At 36.8% G+C, this 19295-nt stretch overlaps 1 protein-coding gene across 3 annotated transcripts in view; it reads right to left on the bottom strand.

Moving 5' to 3' along the window:
• Window positions 1-616: 616 nt before the first annotated feature.
• Window positions 617-19295, bottom strand: part of prkar1b (protein kinase, cAMP-dependent, regulatory, type I, beta) — a 56926-nt gene continuing 38247 nt past the window's right edge. For all 3 annotated transcript variants that reach the window (XM_079615546.1, XM_079615547.1, XM_079615548.1), the window contains 5 exons: window positions 18524-18682; window positions 16725-16785; window positions 11125-11246; window positions 4016-4097; window positions 617-2265 (listed from right to left, as the gene is read on the bottom strand). In XM_079615546.1, the coding sequence (XP_079471672.1) occupies window positions 2093-2265; window positions 4016-4097; window positions 11125-11246; window positions 16725-16785; window positions 18524-18682 (597 nt within the window). In that variant the 3' untranslated portion in view covers window positions 617-2092. The remainder of the gene's footprint in view (window positions 2266-4015; window positions 4098-11124; window positions 11247-16724; window positions 16786-18523; window positions 18683-19295) is intronic.

Here is a 19295-nt window from a genome sequence, read left to right as displayed (position 1 = left end):
ATCTCACAATGCTATTGGGGAAAAAAAGAATTCAGAAATGAATTCCTTTAAAGCAAGCAAAAATAAAAAGTTTAATTTGTAAAATCATAATATAAAATAATAATGAAGTAAAATAATGAAAGCCCTTAAAAATGCAAAACAATTGGTTAGTAAAATAATAAAAACAGGCAATAAAAAAATAGAAAATGAACGTGAAACGTGTAAAAATAAATAAATAAATGGAAAAAAAATGTTAAACATAGAGAATTAGTTAAGACATAAAGAAAAATAGAGGTCCTAAAATAAAGGTTGTGGATTCCGAATAAAGCTTCTATAATCAAGAGTGTTTGTGTGTGTATTTAAAGCGGTTGAGTGGCAGGCTTGAGTACATTCCCCAGTTGATTTAGTGTAGTTAAGATCAGATGGAATGTGTCAAAGCCAAAAGCTCTAGTTTAATCTCGCTGGCCTCCCCTTCCTCTGACAACACAAGCTGACATCTGACTGGCAGTGGGAGGAAAAGAGATCCGGGGTGAACGAGAGTCAAACCGACAGGAAGAATGATAAGGTGATCTACAAAACATCAAAGGAGGATTCCGAGAGACAAACAGATGCATTAAAAAGCGACGAGACGTTTAATGGTGTTCAGAAGCTTTTCTTTATTGGCCTGAAGATTAGAGTCACAGAATGTGTGTAAAAGTTGGTGTGTGTTTCATTCTGTAAAAACCGAGAAACAAAGCATGCAAACAACAATCGCTCCTTCCAAATTCATTCAAATAAATCCAACTCGTTCATCTAAATAAACTACGGTATACAGCAACAAAAAAACACACACAAAAAAAAAACGTTTCCTTAAGTTACTACAAACGAACAATGGCTGTCTCTAAACCTAAAGCATTTTGGAGCATCAGTTGAATTATACAGGTAAATGTTTTGAAACACACACACACGCGATGGCCAAAATGCTGTAGTAGGCCGATATTAAGAAACAACTTTAGCATTTCCGATCGTTTTTAGAACATATCCATTAGTAAATCATAATAAAAACTGGTGAATCGCACAATTTCTTTCCCGTAAATTATCAAGTTCGTATTTTTAATTTACTGTTTTACAGTAAAAATTGTTGAATAAATCACCCTAAAATAAGCATCATATATATATTGTTGGGGGGTGAAATACGACCTGGACATGTTCTTGACAGGTTTTGTGAGAATCACCCAAACATGTCATGGCCTCGGGATGTGAGAGCATGTGTGTGGATGTGCATTTGTGTGTAATACAATAGCATTTTGAAGAAGAAAAAAAGAAAAAGAAAGCATACAGATTCAACACATTAAGACTTGAGCAAGACTCCCATGAAAACCCCTTTTATAGCTGTTCTATATTAAAACTTGTGTCTTAAAATGTAACAAAGCCCTTCCCATTAATTCCAACAGCAAAACGAAGGGTGGTTGGAAAAGCCAAGAAAAATAGTATCACTATAGAAAAGCAAAAGCGCAAATAAACAGATTTCGCATCAAAGGGTCAGAGCTCTCGAACAAGAATGCGAAATGACCCATGCGGGGTTAAACAGCACTCTAAACACACAGCTAAAAGGCAAAAGCTAATAAAAAAACACTCTTTCCTCTATGTAAACATATTCATATACTTGTGCCATCTGTAATGTTACCTTCCTCTTCAGTGCTGAATGGCAAGTGTACAAAATGCATCTCTGGTCTGCATGCATCACATATTGTAGGACATTTACACATGCCACATGAAGATGTTTCATATCAGTCTGTTTGGGCACGTTGTTTCCTCTCCTAATCTGCTGAAATAAAGCTTTGTGACAGCATAAGTCAATTCAAAGTGCACGTAAGAAAAAGAAAATCACATAAAGGAAAAATGCAGAAAAGGTGGAGCACTTGTGCTTCCTGCAAAATGAAAGACGTAAAAACTAAATGCTGGGCTGCATAAAAGAAGTTGTGTTTTATTAGTTGCCACAGAACAACTCAACTATAGTTAAGCTAATGATTTAAGCAAAACCGATGAAGTACCACACATTATTTTATGCAACCAGGCACCCGAGTAAGCTGACGGAGGTCTGTAACCTCTGGACGTGTGTCAGACGGTCGGGTTAGACTGTGAGAGAAATGAAGCTGTTGTATCTCTGAATGTTCCTCTTGAGGATCTCAGAGCATGGCCCGAGGACACGCTCAAAGCGCGGCCGGTCCAGCTTCACACACTTGAGCGGACCCCTGGCCACGACTGTGGCTGCACGGGGTCTGTTCAGCAGCAGGGCTATCTCACCTGCACAAATAAGACAAACACACACACACATTAGCTTAATGTCTTGAATCACAGTGTAACCAGGCAATTAATTGATACTAGCTTGTCAAAATAATTCGGATATGTACAGGTGAAACTCGAAAAATTTTAATATTGTGCAAAAGTCATAATCATTCAAATTAGAACAAATAAAGGCTTGAAATATCTTACTTTGCATGTAATGAGTCTATATAATATATTAGTTTCTTCTTTTAAGCTGAATTACTGAAATAAATGAACTTTTGCACGATTGATTGCAAATTTTTCGAGTTTCACCTGTATCAGGTTTGGTGTCCCACAGGGGTCTGTTTTGGTACCGCTTACATTTACATTATCATCAACACCTATTCAGTACTCAGCAACCTGACCCTTCCTAATGAACAAATGTGTGAACTATGCCGCCACACTGAGGTTAGCTGATTTACATACTGTAGAAGTCTTAAAGGTACAGTGGCAGAAACAGTCAGTTTAGAGAGAGAGAGAGAGATTGAGAGAGAGAGAGATTGAGAGAGAGAGAGAGAGAGAGAGAGAGAGAGAGAGAGAGAGAGAAATGGTTTCTAAGTAGTCATGAAAAGCTAAATAATGACTGTTTGTGCAAGAACATTGAGCTATAAGTAGATATAATTATACAAATGTGTAGATAATAATCCCTTTAGAAATAAAAAATTGTGATACAATAATACATTATTGTCTTGATTTTAAAACTGATATATTATGTAAATCAATTTAGTTTTTTATATACTCTGACACTCAAAAATTACAGAGTAACCAGGCAATTAATTGATACTAGGTTGTCAAAATAATTTAGATATGTACAGGTGAAAAAAAATGTATATCTAATTTTTCAAGAACATTGAGCTATAAGTAGATATATTATTCAAATGTGTAGATTATGACCCCTTTAAAATAAAAATCTAAAATTGTGATACAAAAAAACCTTATTCTAAATGTTTGAAAAAGACTTTTACAACACTGATTTCAGTTGTTTTCCATTTTATATTCTGCTAAATAAATTCAATCAATAAATAATTGATCAATCAATAAATAATAATAATAGATATATAAATTAACAACATTAAATACGTTTAAGACATTTAAACAGACATTTATTAAAAGGTACTTTATTTTTTTAAATCTTAAAATACTGTATCCAAATCCACCTTACAATGCAAAGACCAATAAATAATGAAGCCTTTTAAAGGTTTGAGCCGCCCAACACTGCAATATTGACTCATCCAATGGCATGAGTTAGGGGCGGTACTATCTCATTGGCCAACCAATGGCAGATGGGGGATTGTTCAGAAAACCTGTTTAAAATAATCACTATTTTTTACCATTTTTATTCGGTGACATTAGCTGTGCAGAAATGTCTCATATTTAAGCAGTCATCCGTTAAAATTGCACTGCCTTTGCTGCGTGCTAATAACATAAACACAACCCTTTTAACTTAAACGGTTATAAAACAAAGAGCAGTAGCTCTCTATATAATGTAAATATGACTATATTCACTACGTAGAGTGAGCATCTAAAGATCAGTATGCCTGTGGCGCAGCAGTGTAAACCGCACTGACAGTAAACAAGCGCACAGATCTACATTCTGCAAGCTCTGCACATGACGAACCGCCACCTGTTAGGAAAGCTACTCTTCCTGTCTGGCTCTCACACTTCTGTTCTGTTATTTACAAGACTCTGGCACAACGCTGCAGGCTCTTGCGATCCTTACAACACTCACCGAAGTAGTCAGACGGACCCAGGCGGCCCACTTCGACATATTCCTCATTATCAGACCTGCGCTGCAGAACAGATGCTGTACCCTGGGAAGAGAAGGAGAGATGCAGGTTTAATGAGGAGGAAAAGTACAAAAAGAGGAGCAGAGGGAGGGAGGAAAGCCTAGCTCGTGGTGTCGCCGAGTTTGAGACGTGTCAAAAGGATTAGTGCTTTATATGCCTGCAGGTGTACGGGGTTTAGACAACTCTGCATGCTCGCAACACACACAAGTACGTCATAGACTGACACATGCAAGCACACCTGGGCCTGTCAGTGTTGAGATTTTGACACAATCATAGTTACGCTGCATGCGGCGCCCCACACTGCAATGCAAAAACTCATTTAGAAAGATAAACAAGGAGACAGGCAAACGGGTCTGTCACATCAAGGACAAACACTACCCACAATAAAACAGTAAAAAAAAGGACGGCTGACAGGACAGGGCTTTACAGAAGTTGAAAAGACGAACAGCTGTTAATCAGTACAAAATATGCAAAATATAAATAAAAAAAAGCTTGTAAAACAATAATTAAAATAATGTAAGTGATGTAAATGTAAAAAAAAAATCTGTAATTTATAAGGGAAAAGATAAACAATTGGTCTCAAATAATTGTAAAATATAGTTAAATTATTTAGCAATAATGATATAATTATTTTATGAAATACTATTATTATAGATGTATATATAAACATTAAGACATGCAAATATAAGAAATATTACAATTTGATTAGTATTATTAATTGAATTGTTGGATTAATACAGTTGAATAAAAATAACAATAAACACAATGTATCTTGATTTGAATGTTAACTACAATGCCCTCTTTCATTACTCTCCAGACTGTAAGTAAACTCGTATCTTGTGAGAAGATGTGGGGGTTGGAAGCAGGTTAGAAGGTCATCTACAGGCTCCATTGCTGGGTCACTTAGGGCTTTGCATGTCAACGGCAACAATTTGTAAAAAGAAAAGCAAAAAATATGGACTACGTTTTAAACATAACTGAGGAACTTTATGATTAAATGACATTACATAGGTGGGAGAAAAAAGTAGTTCCACCAATACTGCTGATGTAACAGTCCAGTTACAACCATATCGTAGGTAGCAGCACTAGCTATTAAAGCTATTCAATAAACATCTAATAAAAAAATAAATCAACAAGCTGTTACTAAGAGAGACCACATACAGTGAGAAGAGGCCCAACCCTTGAGGGATGCCAGACCTGAACCTGTTTGCTCTCAAAGGAGTTGTTGTCTTCACTCAAACTGCTAGTGGACACTGACATATGATTTGAACCAGTTCTAATCCACAGCACCTGTCGAAGTAGTCAATACCATATCACTGCCCACCGCCCATGGCTGTATCTCACATGTAGCACTACTGGATCTCTTTGGAGCTTTCAACACACAGTTGACCCCATTGACCTTAACATCCTGGTAGAAGACTTGAAAATCACAGGTCAAGTATGAAAATCAAGGGTCAAGGATAGTGTCCATCAAAGTTGTGTACTGGAGTCAATACTAGTATCATTGTAAACACTGCGTTAACTTCCACTACTACACTGATGAAAAACAATTATGCATCAACAAGACTAAAAGCTTATTTTGTAATGTTTGCTGCAACTAAAGATTTATTTATGTGTTAGGTGTTAAACTTATAACAATCGCAGGCATTGCATAACAACAGTCTTGCAACCACCCAAAACACTCTAGCAAACACAGCAGGGTGTTTTGCACCATCGCAAATGCATAACAAGGTGTTAAAATGACCTACAACACCATACAATTGCATAGCAACACCCTAGCAACCACCCACAAGACTCTAGCAAATACATAGCAAGATGCTAATACCACATAGCAAACACACTACAGCAACTGCATCATAGCAACAACCTAGCAACCGACCATAGCTCTCCAGCAACCACATTACAAGTTTATAAAATCACTTAAAACACTTTAAAACATCCATAACACCCTAAAAAACACGTAACAGTGCTACAACCACTTAAAACACTGAACGGCATAGCAACAACATAGCAACCACCCATAATGATCCAGCAACCACATAAGAAGGTGATAAAACTACTTAGAACAAAAACAGTTAACAGTTGTATAACAACACCCAGGCAATCAAATAAAGTGCAAAAAACACTCAGAACACTTTTGTAATTGCATATAGCAACACCCTAGAAACCACACATAACATTCTAGCAACTACTTAAAACATTGCTAAAACCACTTGAAACACCGGGAAATTGCATAGCAACACCTTAGCAACCACATAAAGTGCTAAAACTACTCAGAGCACTTTAGGAATTGCATAGCAACACCCTAGAAACCACATGTATACCATTATATTAAGGTGCAAAACGAATAGGATTGCATAGCAGCACCTGGCAACCAAATAACAAGCTGCTAAAACCACTTAGAACACTTTATAAATTGCATAGCAACACCATAGCAACCACATAGCAAAGTAGCAACCCCCCCTCCCCCCTCCCTATGTGCTTAACTTTGTATGGTGAAGAATTAGACGGTAAAAATCTGCTATAGACTATATGCAATTTTACTAACTTACAAAGTGATAAAGTGATATTGACTATAAGACTACCTCAAAGATCTCCAAAAACCCTACAGCCTTCTGTACTGTATGTCTCCTTCAATCTCAGGATGCATGCCTCTTCAAAGTACAGTTCGAACATCTGCTGATGGAAAGGCATTATGTTACAGAGCTCCACAGCTGTGGGACTGCGTTGCTGGCTGCCAATATGAATAATCAGACAAACTGCCAATATCTTATTCAACATCTAGAATACAAACATTCCTGTTCAGTCAAGCATATAGCTAAGGTAACTCATGCACACAGGCTACCATTTTCACCTGAAGGAATCAAGCTCAATAAGAGTTTGGGTTAACCGAGATACCAATGTTGTTGACTTGCTGTTTACTCACGTTCAGTAAAGTCTGGAGCTGGCGTCTGGGAGGGCGGCTCTCCACCTCTCAGTCTCTTTTAGGAATACCAAACCATCTAATTTGCCTTGATGCATAAATACTAACGCATTTTCCCCTCCACTTCTCCTGCATTGATGTGTGCATAGTTAGGTATTCATATTTATATACCACTTCATGGGATAAAGTAAGCAGAACTATCATTAACCTTTTATTTTCTCACGCTCTGTCACACATATACCACACTAACACTTATTAATCTTATGTAAGTAACAAATTGACAAGCTCAGAGTGAAAAAAAAAAAAAACATCTAAAATTTAAATTATAAATAAACATTTCATAAACCATAAAAATGTTGTGGTCAGTAAGATTTTTTTTCTTAAAGAAACAAATACTTTTATTTAGCAAAGTTGATCAAAAGTGACAGTGAAGACTTTTTACATTGTTACAAAAATGTCTATTTAATCAAATAAATTGTTTTTATTTTCTACTCACTCTGGCCAAAATGGACATGTCATATTAATACAGAAAAAATGACTAGCACAGTCTCCGGCTCGATATATATGCGTTTCATTAATTATGGAAAGTATGTAGCGCTCTGTTAAATGCTGTAAAAAAAAAAAATTCTCAGCACAGCAGTAGTCCTTTGACCAGCTCTTCCTCGAAATACTTATGAATAACTTCAATGTGCAAAAGAGCTAACCCTGTAAGAAAATGTGGAAACAAGTCAGAAGAACATTGCATTTTTAATATGTCAGGGATGGCTTTCATCTCATACTGATTTGAATGTGCCTATAATTATGTGGTACATAATGACAGATTCCACTTTTTCTTTAAAAAAAGCTCTTTGGCCAAGTTTTAAGCTTTGAATGTTTCGGTGTGACCCTAGCGGATCAGCGTTCTGGTATTTGCAGGATCTTGGCTTGGGACATGCTCTCCAGAGGTATGACATCATGGGGATGCCCTGGAGCTGTTGGTTTTGCATTACTATCAAATTAAAAGTCTCACAATGGGCAACAAATTGTATCAGCATCTGTGGGAAAAACCTATTTAACACAAACAAATTGAGGGAGAGAAAATATAAAACACAAGAAGAGATGTCTAATTGGTCGTCTGCTCTCACACGATGAAGACAGTCTGACAGCAGCTGTACGGGGTAATGAACCACACCACGAATCATCACATTTAGCACGGCCCAAATTAAGATGACGGAACGCTATACATTGCAAAATCAGTTCATGTGTGACATATCAAATCATAGTTGATCTGTGACTCAATCTAACAAACAACAAATGTGTCTCAAACCAGGGTTATCATAGTTAAATAAAACTAAACCCATAAAAAAACTCAAATAAACATGAACTGAAATAAAATAAATATCAAATACAAACTTATTTCATTTGAACTAGCTGCCAAGCCTACATTTCTTATTTTCATTTTCATTTCATCACTTGATGTCTCTAAAAGTCTCTTTCTTTCTTTTGTACACATTAAAGAAAAAATGAAGAAGAAAAAAACGCAATAGTGTCTAAATGACACTAAAATAACACTGTCCCGTCCACAGGGGCAGAGTATGTTAACATGAGAGAGACATTTTTTTCCTTCATATTTTTGTGTCAATTGAAGAACCCTAACCCTAACAGTATCTGTCAAGACAAAGAAGAAGCTAAAAGCAAGAACTATGGATTATGGAACCAGAGCTGGACAATGACACCCACGCAGCTCTTCCTTCCTTCCCAAGCCTGTGTCAGTAAAGCCGTCCCTCTGGTTCCCTCGCTCAGGTCTGGAGTCTGGGCCTGACCCTGTGTGAAAGTCTGCAGCCTACATTCCATCACTGAACCGCCGGCCACCCCGTGCTGGGAATCAGGCAGAGATGGGAGGAAGAGAGAGAGACAAACAAGCAGCGAGACAGACCCATGTCTCATGCTAAAGTCCTCTTCATTTATGTTTATCTGTCTCTCTGCCCTGCTATACTCTGACCCAGATGAACAGAAGTTGATGGAAATGCAAACTGGGGTAAGGATGAGCAAAATAAAATAAAGCACAGAGCAAATTTTGTATTCTGTTCTAATCTATTGTATGTTTTGTATTCTGTTTACTGTGTTATGTTCCATTATGTTCTCTGTTCTGAGTAAACAGAGAAAAAACATACAATACACAGAACAGAGCTGAATAGAACCGAGAAAACAGAATAGAACACACACAAAAGATTAGAACACAAAACAGAACACAAAACAGAACACAAATAGAGTGGAACAGAACCGTGTAAACTGAACATAACACACACAATAGATTGGAGCAGAATAGAAAACAATAGATTGGAACAGAACCGAATAAACAGAATAGAACATACAATTGGTTAGAACAAAACAGAACACAAAATAAGATTAGAATATAATAGAATACAAAATAATAGAAAAGAAGAAAACAGAATAGAACTGAAAAGAAAGGAATGGAATAAAAATGGAATTGTGCAGAGTGAATAGAATAGAGGAGAATAAAACAAGCAAAATAGAACTCAAAAGGACACAATAAATGGATCAAAAGTCGGATGTTTTGAACTTTCTATGATAAAATGCACCACGATTTCCCAAAAAAATATTAAGCAGCACAACTGTTTTCACCATTAAAAAATGTTCAGTGAGCATCAAGTCAGCATATTAGAATGATTTTCACTAGGATGAACACATAAGACACAAGTAATGATGCTGAAATATTTTACCTTTCTCACACACACACACTCACACTCACACTCACACACACACACACACACGTTTCCTACAGTCAGTCAGTCGCACTCACACAGACTCAATATTGGCGCACATCTCCTTCCATTGTTCAGCAATGAAGAACTAACCTTTCAGCAACACATGTGTGTACTTTATATGGCTCATCAATCTCTGATTTATAACATTTCCCAAAGGAACAATCCTTACAAGAGTCTTTTCCAAACGCACATACTTGTTAAATTACCTGAGCATCACCAATCTCAAATCTACAATAAATCTAACAGACAGTAATGCAAAGCTTCACCTGTTTGATTTGGCTCCTCAACATCAGGAATGTTTCATCAAAATTATGAGCAGGCCAGCCAAAAATCAATTAAAATGGGATTTTTGTCTGCCAGACTGGCATAAATCATACAGTAAAGCCATATATATTCTCAACATGCTTTATGATTCGAGGAATCATTCATGCCTGTAGCACAAACGGTACAGAATAAGTTGCGCACCAAAGTTTAATAAGTTAAGGGTTGTAAGGGTTTAAATTCCTAACCCTAATTATAAGCAATAATAAAGGCAATAATCAGGTGGATGCGTGGAGAGCGCAGCATCATGGGAGCAAATAGAGCTACTACTTCACTCAACAGCCTGATTATATTAGTACTGCAACCTTCATGGAGGAGAGAATGAGAATGAAGAAAAGAGAGGCGCTGAAAATATGAGAACAGACACAGACGGTAAAAGAGCCTCCTCCAGACTTCACAACATCTTCATAAATGTGGAGTTAATCAAAATATTGTTCAAAGATCTGGCAGAAGAGGAGAAGAATGCTGAATCAGCACCACCAGGGGTTTCAGAACTGTAAATGTGTTCGGTGGTGTTGACAGCACAGAGGAAGAGTATCAGCTAACGCAAGAAAGGATAGAGAAAACTAGCAGGACTAGATGTGTGCACACACACAACCAATATAAACGGATCTCCATTCAATATATGTCCATTCTTTATCAAGCCACACAGAGGATTTTCTGGAAACAACTTCAGGGTGCTTACACACAAGAGAAAGTGTAGTTTGATCTGTTTTGAGAGTGTGGAAAAAGTCAGATCAGTAAACAAGAGAGAATACCACAAATTAGATTTCCAAAAGTACTGGGAATCCAACAGGATGGTCTGAAACTCTCTTCGGTCAACAGACGCCCACACTGGATTGCATTGCAGTAAAAGTTAAAATATTGATTTAGTCTAGTGCGTGAGCACCTTTTGAAAGTGTCAGGCCAAAACGCCTGAAGCAACCTCGGGAGGAACCAAGGAGAGCCGTTCTCCTCTGGTCAACCTGGGGGAACTGGTACTTAAACGACTAGCTGTGGTGAACAAAACATGCAGATGTTCATTTGCACACACACACACCTCTGTTATAATGAAGAAATCATCTCCCGGCTCTCCCTGCACTACGATCTTCTCTCCATCTTCAGACTGCACAGGCTCCAGGGCATCGGCCACAGTCAACCTCTCCCACTTATCAAGGGATTCTGCAAGACACAAAAAGTTTGATGTTTAATCTGGATCTAAATGGACCTGAACAACTTCACTTCAAGTTCAACCCTTGAACTTTAATGTTATTAGGGGTGTGAATCTGTGGGAGGACAGTGAATTGATACAAATTACGATTTCAATTTGATTCAGGAAAGATTTTTGCTCATTCAAAATAATTCAACTCGTTCTGATTCAGAATGAGATTTGATTTGGATTAATGATTCGACTGTATTTTTTAAAAGTTTATTCATAGGATGATGTAAATGTATCTACTAATGTGTCTTGGGTTAAAAAAAAGTGAAAGACAAACTACTTAAAGTCCCCCTGTAGTCAAACATTTGATCCCTTAAAACTCATATTTGATCACCAAAATGACATACTGTATTTAGGCGTTTTTCCCGCCATTTATTTCATGCCTTAAAATAGCTTGAATGTAACTCTACACCCATGCCTCATTTAGTATACGCAGTTCTATGAATATGGAAATTATCCCCGCCTCCACTCACTCACACCAGCTCAGAGATCCACTCGTTGACGATCACACGTTGATCTGATTGGTTACAAGATAGTTTGTGACGTCAGAAACGCCAGTGATTTTAAACTGCGTTTTTGAGACTGTCTTTGGTTCACTGCAGTTTTAAGGAGAAAATACTCAGCAATGGTGTTCTTATGAATTTACACATGGTTTGTTTTAAAGCATATTAACACCACAAAGACATTAAAAAAAATATTAAAACCTTGATTTTCACCACAGGGAGACTCAAGATTGTTCATTGCACCAAGCAACTTGAAAGCTAACTCATTAAATACATAAAGAGTGCAATGTGCCAATAAAATATTTTAGAGCCGAGTGCAATTCATTTAATTTTATTTTTATTTCCATGAGTTTTCTTTGTCTGGAAACAACTATTTTAAAATTCCCTATTATTTCCAGTCACTAAACAAATCCTGATACATTCAGTTTCCTCAAGGTCTCATATGCAAATAAAGACTCCTTAAATGTTTTTATCTCACCCAAATAAACAATTATACCCCTAAAATGGCAGTATTTTATCTAATAGAAAACAAAGGTGAGGTGTGCATTCGAGGGCATGATGCCACGGTACACCTACATTAATACACACATAAGTAATTTAATGTTTATATAATTTAAAATATCGAATGATACTTTACCTATTCACGATTCATTCTATTTTTAGCATTTAACTCGATTCTTAATCAAAACAAACAATTAACGTCAATCCGTTTAAAGATAGATATACATATGCATAGGCAGTATCTGTAATCGAATCTTTACACCCATAGATGTTATAAATCTGAATAAATGATACTACGATAATGCTTTGAATGCTTTGAAACGAAAGGCACAGAAGTTATAGTTCAATTTCCATCCATCCAAAAGTAACAAGCACCCTAGACTGATATTTTTAGAGACCGTTTTGAGAAAGCCGTGCTATTTTTCGTGTGCGATGAGCATCCAGTGGTCCGTGAGTGACCCGTGGGTGTGTCATCAGAGGCTCAGACTAATGCTTTTATAAATAAACGGACTAATCAGAAAGACACCAAGGCTTATCGCGAACTTCCTGCAGAATGCGAAGACTGGATCTTGACCTAGAAGAGCTTCTGTTGCCCGTGGACTATTGAAGCCGTGGCCGTGAGAAAAGAAACCGCCAAAGCCATCATTCATTACCCACCACATTCCAGAAACACTTCCCACCTCCCAGCATCCATCACACGGGCGTACCACACACGAACACGACCACACTAAAACCCTCCGGACTTCAGCAGCGCTGATCCATCCTCCAGCTGCAAATAATAACCAACGCCTCTGCCCTTTGCTGTTTGCTCACTCTGTCATTCTTCATTTCCCATTATCCCATCAGAATGCATTTCCCATCATCCCAATGCTGGACAGTAGCAGACGATCATTCTCAGATTAGACCGTCATAATAGTGTTAACATTTAAAATAGTTAAAAGGAGACGATGTGTGTGTGGCTTAGGTGTGTGTTTGTGTGTTGGGGCCAGGCTGTCTGCATGCCCCAGACTAATGGTCACTTTATCAGGCTGGCTAAGACATCCTCACGCCCGGGCAGACGTCCACCTGCTTCAGTCGTAACATGAGCCGTCAGTGAGGGAAAAATCAACACCGCATGCTTCAACCAAGAAAAAACAGTGTGTCTGTGTGCGGCTATATTAGCACCTTACTCTTTTAGGATGTTGTAACACAGCATAGAAAGATTCAGTCTTTCCAATAAAGCACTAAAAAATGTTGGCTTTTAGTGACATTCAATATTAATAATTTGAAGAGATTGTTTAAAATCAGAGGAACCATACATTAAAAATCCTTTTCAAATGAATAATCAAGGTATCTTTTCCACACTATTATCTTTGTTTTAATGAAGACAAAGGTTTTTTATTTTTTATTTTATTATATGTGTGTGTGTGTGTGTGTGTGTATTTCATTTAAAAGCACCATTACGACTTATTAATGCATATTATTTGTAATTAGGAAAATACAGCATTTTTTTTTTTTATCGAATTTAATATTAAATATATTTATATAAATTATGACATTTTTAAATGTTTATTTATATATACATTTAATATATGAAAATGTCACATGGGGATTTCCGTGAACAATTGTGAAAGACGACGCAAAATAAAATGTGTGTGTGTGTGTGTATATATATATATATATATATATATATATATATATATATATATATATATATATATATAAATAATTGTTAAATTTAAAAGCACCATTATGAAAATAAAAATAAATATTTGCTTATTGTTGCATATTATTTTTAATTAGAAAAATACAGAATATTTGTACATTTTTATATTATATGTCATATTAAATATATTTATATAAAATATTTATTTTTTAAAAGCATTTATTTATTTGCATCAATATGACAATAAACTGCAATATTTGCATACATATATTTTTACTAAAACATTTAATATATGAAAATGTCATGTTGGGACTTACGTGAACAATTTTGAGTGACGACACAAAAGAAAATTGATACATGTGATTTTTTAATCGATTTATCAAAACGGACACTTGACTGATGCTTGGAATCGAATCAAACACCCCAACTCCTAAAAGATGCAGTCACTTTTACTGTTCCACAAATTATTGTGGGTGAAATACATTTATTTCAATATGAATCCATGCAATTAGAAATTTTGTGTTGAGGGCGAAAGATGTCCCCACACAGATTTTGCATCGGGGGTATAAGTTGGTCATGTGACTCACTGTGTTGACCAGAAAGCTGCTTGATATAAAAGTAATTTTTATTATTTCACTGAAGTGGACGCGCTTTAACTGCCTTTTTGCAATGGATGTTTAATTCAAATAAGTTATTAAAACATCCTTATATTAACGCTCTCATACTCGCGAATCACAATTCTTAATTGTTAAATTAAAAAAACAATTATAAATCAATTGAATAGATACTTCATAGTTCAGAATCTCCTATCCCTCAATCTGAATGGCTGTTAGCAGATTGCAGGTGACTGCTTACTAAAGTCAAGTTTCACAAACAAGTTTCTATTATATTCTGATTACGTAACGTGGCGTAACGAGAGAATGTTAAAATTACTCTTTTTTTTGTTGTTGTTGGAAGCAGTTTTTTGCGCAAGACCTCACAAGTGTCAAGACCTCACAAACCATGGTTAAACGTGCCAAGACTTCACAAAGCAGTACCGATTTCACCGCAATCTCAAAAGAATCTTACGCAAACAAAAACATGCCCCCCTCAAAGGCGAGAAGACGAGCGAAGAAAAGAGGTTTGAAGAGCGAGTGAGCTGGGTGTTTGAAGACAGGCCGTGACAGGGCTGTGAAACGGAGAACACAGGGAGAAAGAAAAATAGAGGAAACCGAGAGGAGGAGTGTGTTTGTTCAGCCATTTAATAACCCCATTTAGAGCGACGAGTGACCTCAGGGTGCTGAAGGACGAGGGGTCACCGCAGAACTGACCATCTTAATGTTCCTCTTTCTCTATCTCTCACCAAACAAAACCGCTGGAATGCAAGTCCGGGTAGAATCTGGCAGTGGTGTCTGTCAATCAAAGCTACACTCCTAAATAAGGGATCTTCAAATTCTGCTTAGAACCTTCAGCTTCTAAAGAACCATTTTTGTCCACATAGAGTTGCTATTTGGATCTTTGGAGATTAAGAAAAAGCTCTTGAGTTCATTTACAGGTTCTTCAGATCAGTGTTATTACATTTAAAACACCAGGACATGATGGTTTTCTAATGAACCAGAGATTAATTATCTGTGGGGTTATAATTTATTTTAAGGTGATGTAGTTACATTTTAATTTGCTGTAAGTACTGAGTAATATTATTTAACTACATGTACTTACTACTATAGAGTTACGTCGTTTAGGGTTAGTTACTTGTAACTATGCATAATTTACTGTTAATAATATAGTACATACATGTAGTAATGTGTAACTACTTGCACACTGAGTCAGAATTTTTGGTCATTCGGTGGCTCCGAATTGTTAAAACACCTCTTAAAATGCTTGCTACCGATGCGAAAAACGCAGAAAATCTAACCTGATCTGAATTTTATCCCGTATTTATTTTTTAAAACTACACGGTGTAATTTTTTAAGTTGATTCTTAGCAAAAAACACTTTGTTCTTTCAAAATTATATGTGCTCATTCATGTGTAATTACTTCCACCAACTAATCAAGTATTCTCGTAAGCGTAGAATCTGCCATTCAGAATACATACGGTGAGTCGCTCGAATGGCGGTAGCCATGTTGCGCCTCCATCTTGAAAATATATTAGCCAAAGAGGGACATACCTGGAAGTTCAAGCTTTGCCTTTCGCGCTTTTACAGTCAGCTTTTACAGCTTGGCACCGTGACGAATGCGAGGGGGCGATTACTCGCGACTGCCGGCAGATTTTAAATAATACGGCCACCGTAGGAGTTGAAACGCCCTCAGAAGGGGAGGGGCTAGAAAGTAATATTCAGTTGGTAGTCATATACAATTTCACCGCTAGATGGGAGTAAATCCTACACAGTGTAGCTTTAACGTACGGAAATTTCGGACGAGAATTTCTCGGACCTTTACCCTCTGTGGAAATAAAAAATGCTCTCCTCTGTCACTTGACTATAAAACTCTTTGTGGTTATAATTTGAAAATGTATTTCATGCGTACTAGAAGTTCTCAGATCATAAACCCATACAAACATTTTTTTATTGAGTTGTTCACATGGACACGTCAATTTACAAACGAGACCTTATTGTAAAGTTGTTACTGAAAACTTTGGCAAACAACCAACATTACCACCATTTATTCTGCATTTAATACAATGTAATATTAGTTTCATGGACGATTTACAAAATCCTGTTTTTCTCATGTTTAATAAACAAGGTGTTCGAATTTAATCAAACAATTTAAAGATTGATTTGACAGATAAAAATCATTCTCATTACTGTACTTACCAAGTATAGACACCTTACTAAGGAACTCTTCATACATCTTCCTCTTCCTCAACGTGCTTCCCTAAAACAACATTGAAGCAGCAGTTAGAAGACACATTGAGGACTTCAGGTAACAGAATCCCCTGCCCTCTAATCAGTCTCTACGGAACAAGAATAAGAAACACAGCGCTGAGAACAAAGCCGGGGGACTTTCCTCAAACACGCTGCTGAAGAAGAACTATAAACATACAGATTAAAGCAAAGTTTTGGCTTCCTTCTCTTTTGTTCCTAGTGTTGTCTTTTTCAGCTCTGTCTCTCTCTAATACTCAGATAAAACACACAGAAACACATTAAGTGGAGACGGTCCCGTAGTTAAGAAAAATCACGAATGCTCTTTTTTTTGTCTCTATTGTTTCTCCTAGACAGGAATGAGATTAAATGGAGGAGAAATGGAGACTGAAGTCTCTGAGTTCTCAGATTTGTCTTACGTGTCTCCTCCAAACTCAATTTTATAGGGCTTTACTCTTGCAGCATGTCAACAATTACGTCATTTGTTTTCATTTAATTTTAGTCAATATTTTGCTCTAAAACAGAGTGGAAAACTTCATTAACTAAACCACCTTCATATTTGAGACAACAAAATGTAAATGCAATCATCCAGCCTATGACTGGCCGTGAAGATCTTCTCTCTTACGAGGTCAGTGACCTCTCCACCCCTGGTGTTTGAGAAGAAGATACAAAAACATCAGAAGAACATCTAAGATGGCCTGCAGACACTAAAGTGAGGCATGACAACGTGATCTACAGCGTTCCGGCAAGTGTTGGTCAAGCTTAATGGATTAGTTCACCCACATTTCCCAAATAAACAGTATATATTTTCTAAAGACAGACTCTGAGTAGCTTGAATAAGTGTCTGTGGAGATCCTTTTACTAGAGCAAACAAGAAATAGTAAGCATAGAAAAGTGAACAATGGAGCTTCTGCTAGAGAAACTTGAGGCGCATTCTAGACTAGTGCATATTTATGTGAATGTAAATGTCTACTTAAATAACTGACCAAAATACAGTGTTTAGCTTGCAAGTGAGTCTGGACAATATATTTAATAATTTACTATTATATTTTGGTATTATTTAATTTGAGGATTAGGGATGAAAAAAAATTAAAAGTAAGATAATAATAATAATAATATTACATAATAAAAAAATATATATATTACAAACATTATTGTCAGACATAATTTCAATCGAAAAGCCTTTAAAATTATTTAATTGGAGAATGAAAAATGAAGTACCTTATACTGGTTTAATTAAGAGCAGCTCAGCATAGCTGAAATCTGACAGTCTCTTCTCACAGAACTCGGTGTGTGTGTGTGTTGTTAAGAGTAAGTGCGTGTTTGCATAAGAAAGCGAGGAAGACACTAAAGAGAAAGAAAAACGAAACGATGGCCTGACAGAAAAATCTAAATTGGTCCCTTGTCAGGCTCTGTGTGGAGAACAGTTTCCACGGAGGCTAGCGGGGCATTAGAAATATTCATTTATTCATTCCCACAACACACACACACAAATACACACACTCTACAAACACAAACACTGCTACAGATGGAGCACTTGATGCAGATTACGCTGCTGAGCGAGAGAGCAAGTATTTAGTTAAAGAATACCAAAGGGTGGAGAACGTTTGGTTTAGTTTTGAGAACGCCAACAGCACAATGGTCAAGAGTTTCTATCTGGAGAGGAAGGTCATTTAAAGGGATAGTTCAGCCTAAAATGAAAATTCGGACACTACTGACCCTTATGTCACTGTGTGCGAGTGTGTTTCTACCATAAGGATGCGTCGGTAGCTGTCTCGGTCTATGCCCCACAGTTTCAGGTCAGTCTTGGCTTTCACAGTAGCAGCCCGAGGAGTTCCATATATCAGAGCCAATTCTCCAAAACTACCACCCTCTCCGATACTGGTCACCCATTCACCGTTTACATACACCTGCGAACACAAGGAGAAAGATCATTACATATTTCTGCTTATCATACACATGAATATGAATAATTTGTAGGGTTAAAGGACAATTCTGGCGCAAAATGAAGCTAGGGGTAATTAACACATGGTTACAGAGTCGACCGTTCTCTTGGATGTGTTTTCATGATAATCGAATGTAAAGAGTTTTATCTCTAAAAACAGATTAGCTTATAACGCTGGTATATGGGGCATAGAATAAGTAAAAAGAAATCGCTAGTTAATACCACTAACAAGGCTCAAAATAGCCTCACACTAACACGGTAGCATAATGAGGGTCCCTACATGCAAACCGAAGCATTGAGAACTTTGTAAGTGTACAGACAGTTTAATAAAAAGATACTTTATAAAGACAGTACATTACGCGTATACAGCCAGGAGCCATCTTGGAAAAGTCTCGACCAGTCGAGCCATGAACACCGAGTGAAGTTTAAGTCAGTTCATCTCACGTAGCGCGGCGTTCGAGGCTCGACTGGTCGAGCAGCATTAACTTCCATAATAAATTAAAACATTCAGGCCAATTTTTAAGATTATTATGATTGTCATGACAGTAAAGTTCTCCAAAATTTTCATTACTGCTAAA

Source organism: Phoxinus phoxinus (genome assembly GCF_949152265.1).
Source record: "Phoxinus phoxinus genome assembly, chromosome: 1".
Taxonomy (NCBI): Eukaryota; Metazoa; Chordata; class Actinopteri; order Cypriniformes; family Leuciscidae; genus Phoxinus; species Phoxinus phoxinus.
Note: the sequence above shows the minus strand (reverse complement) of the source record. Positions and strands in the feature narration are given on the sequence as shown.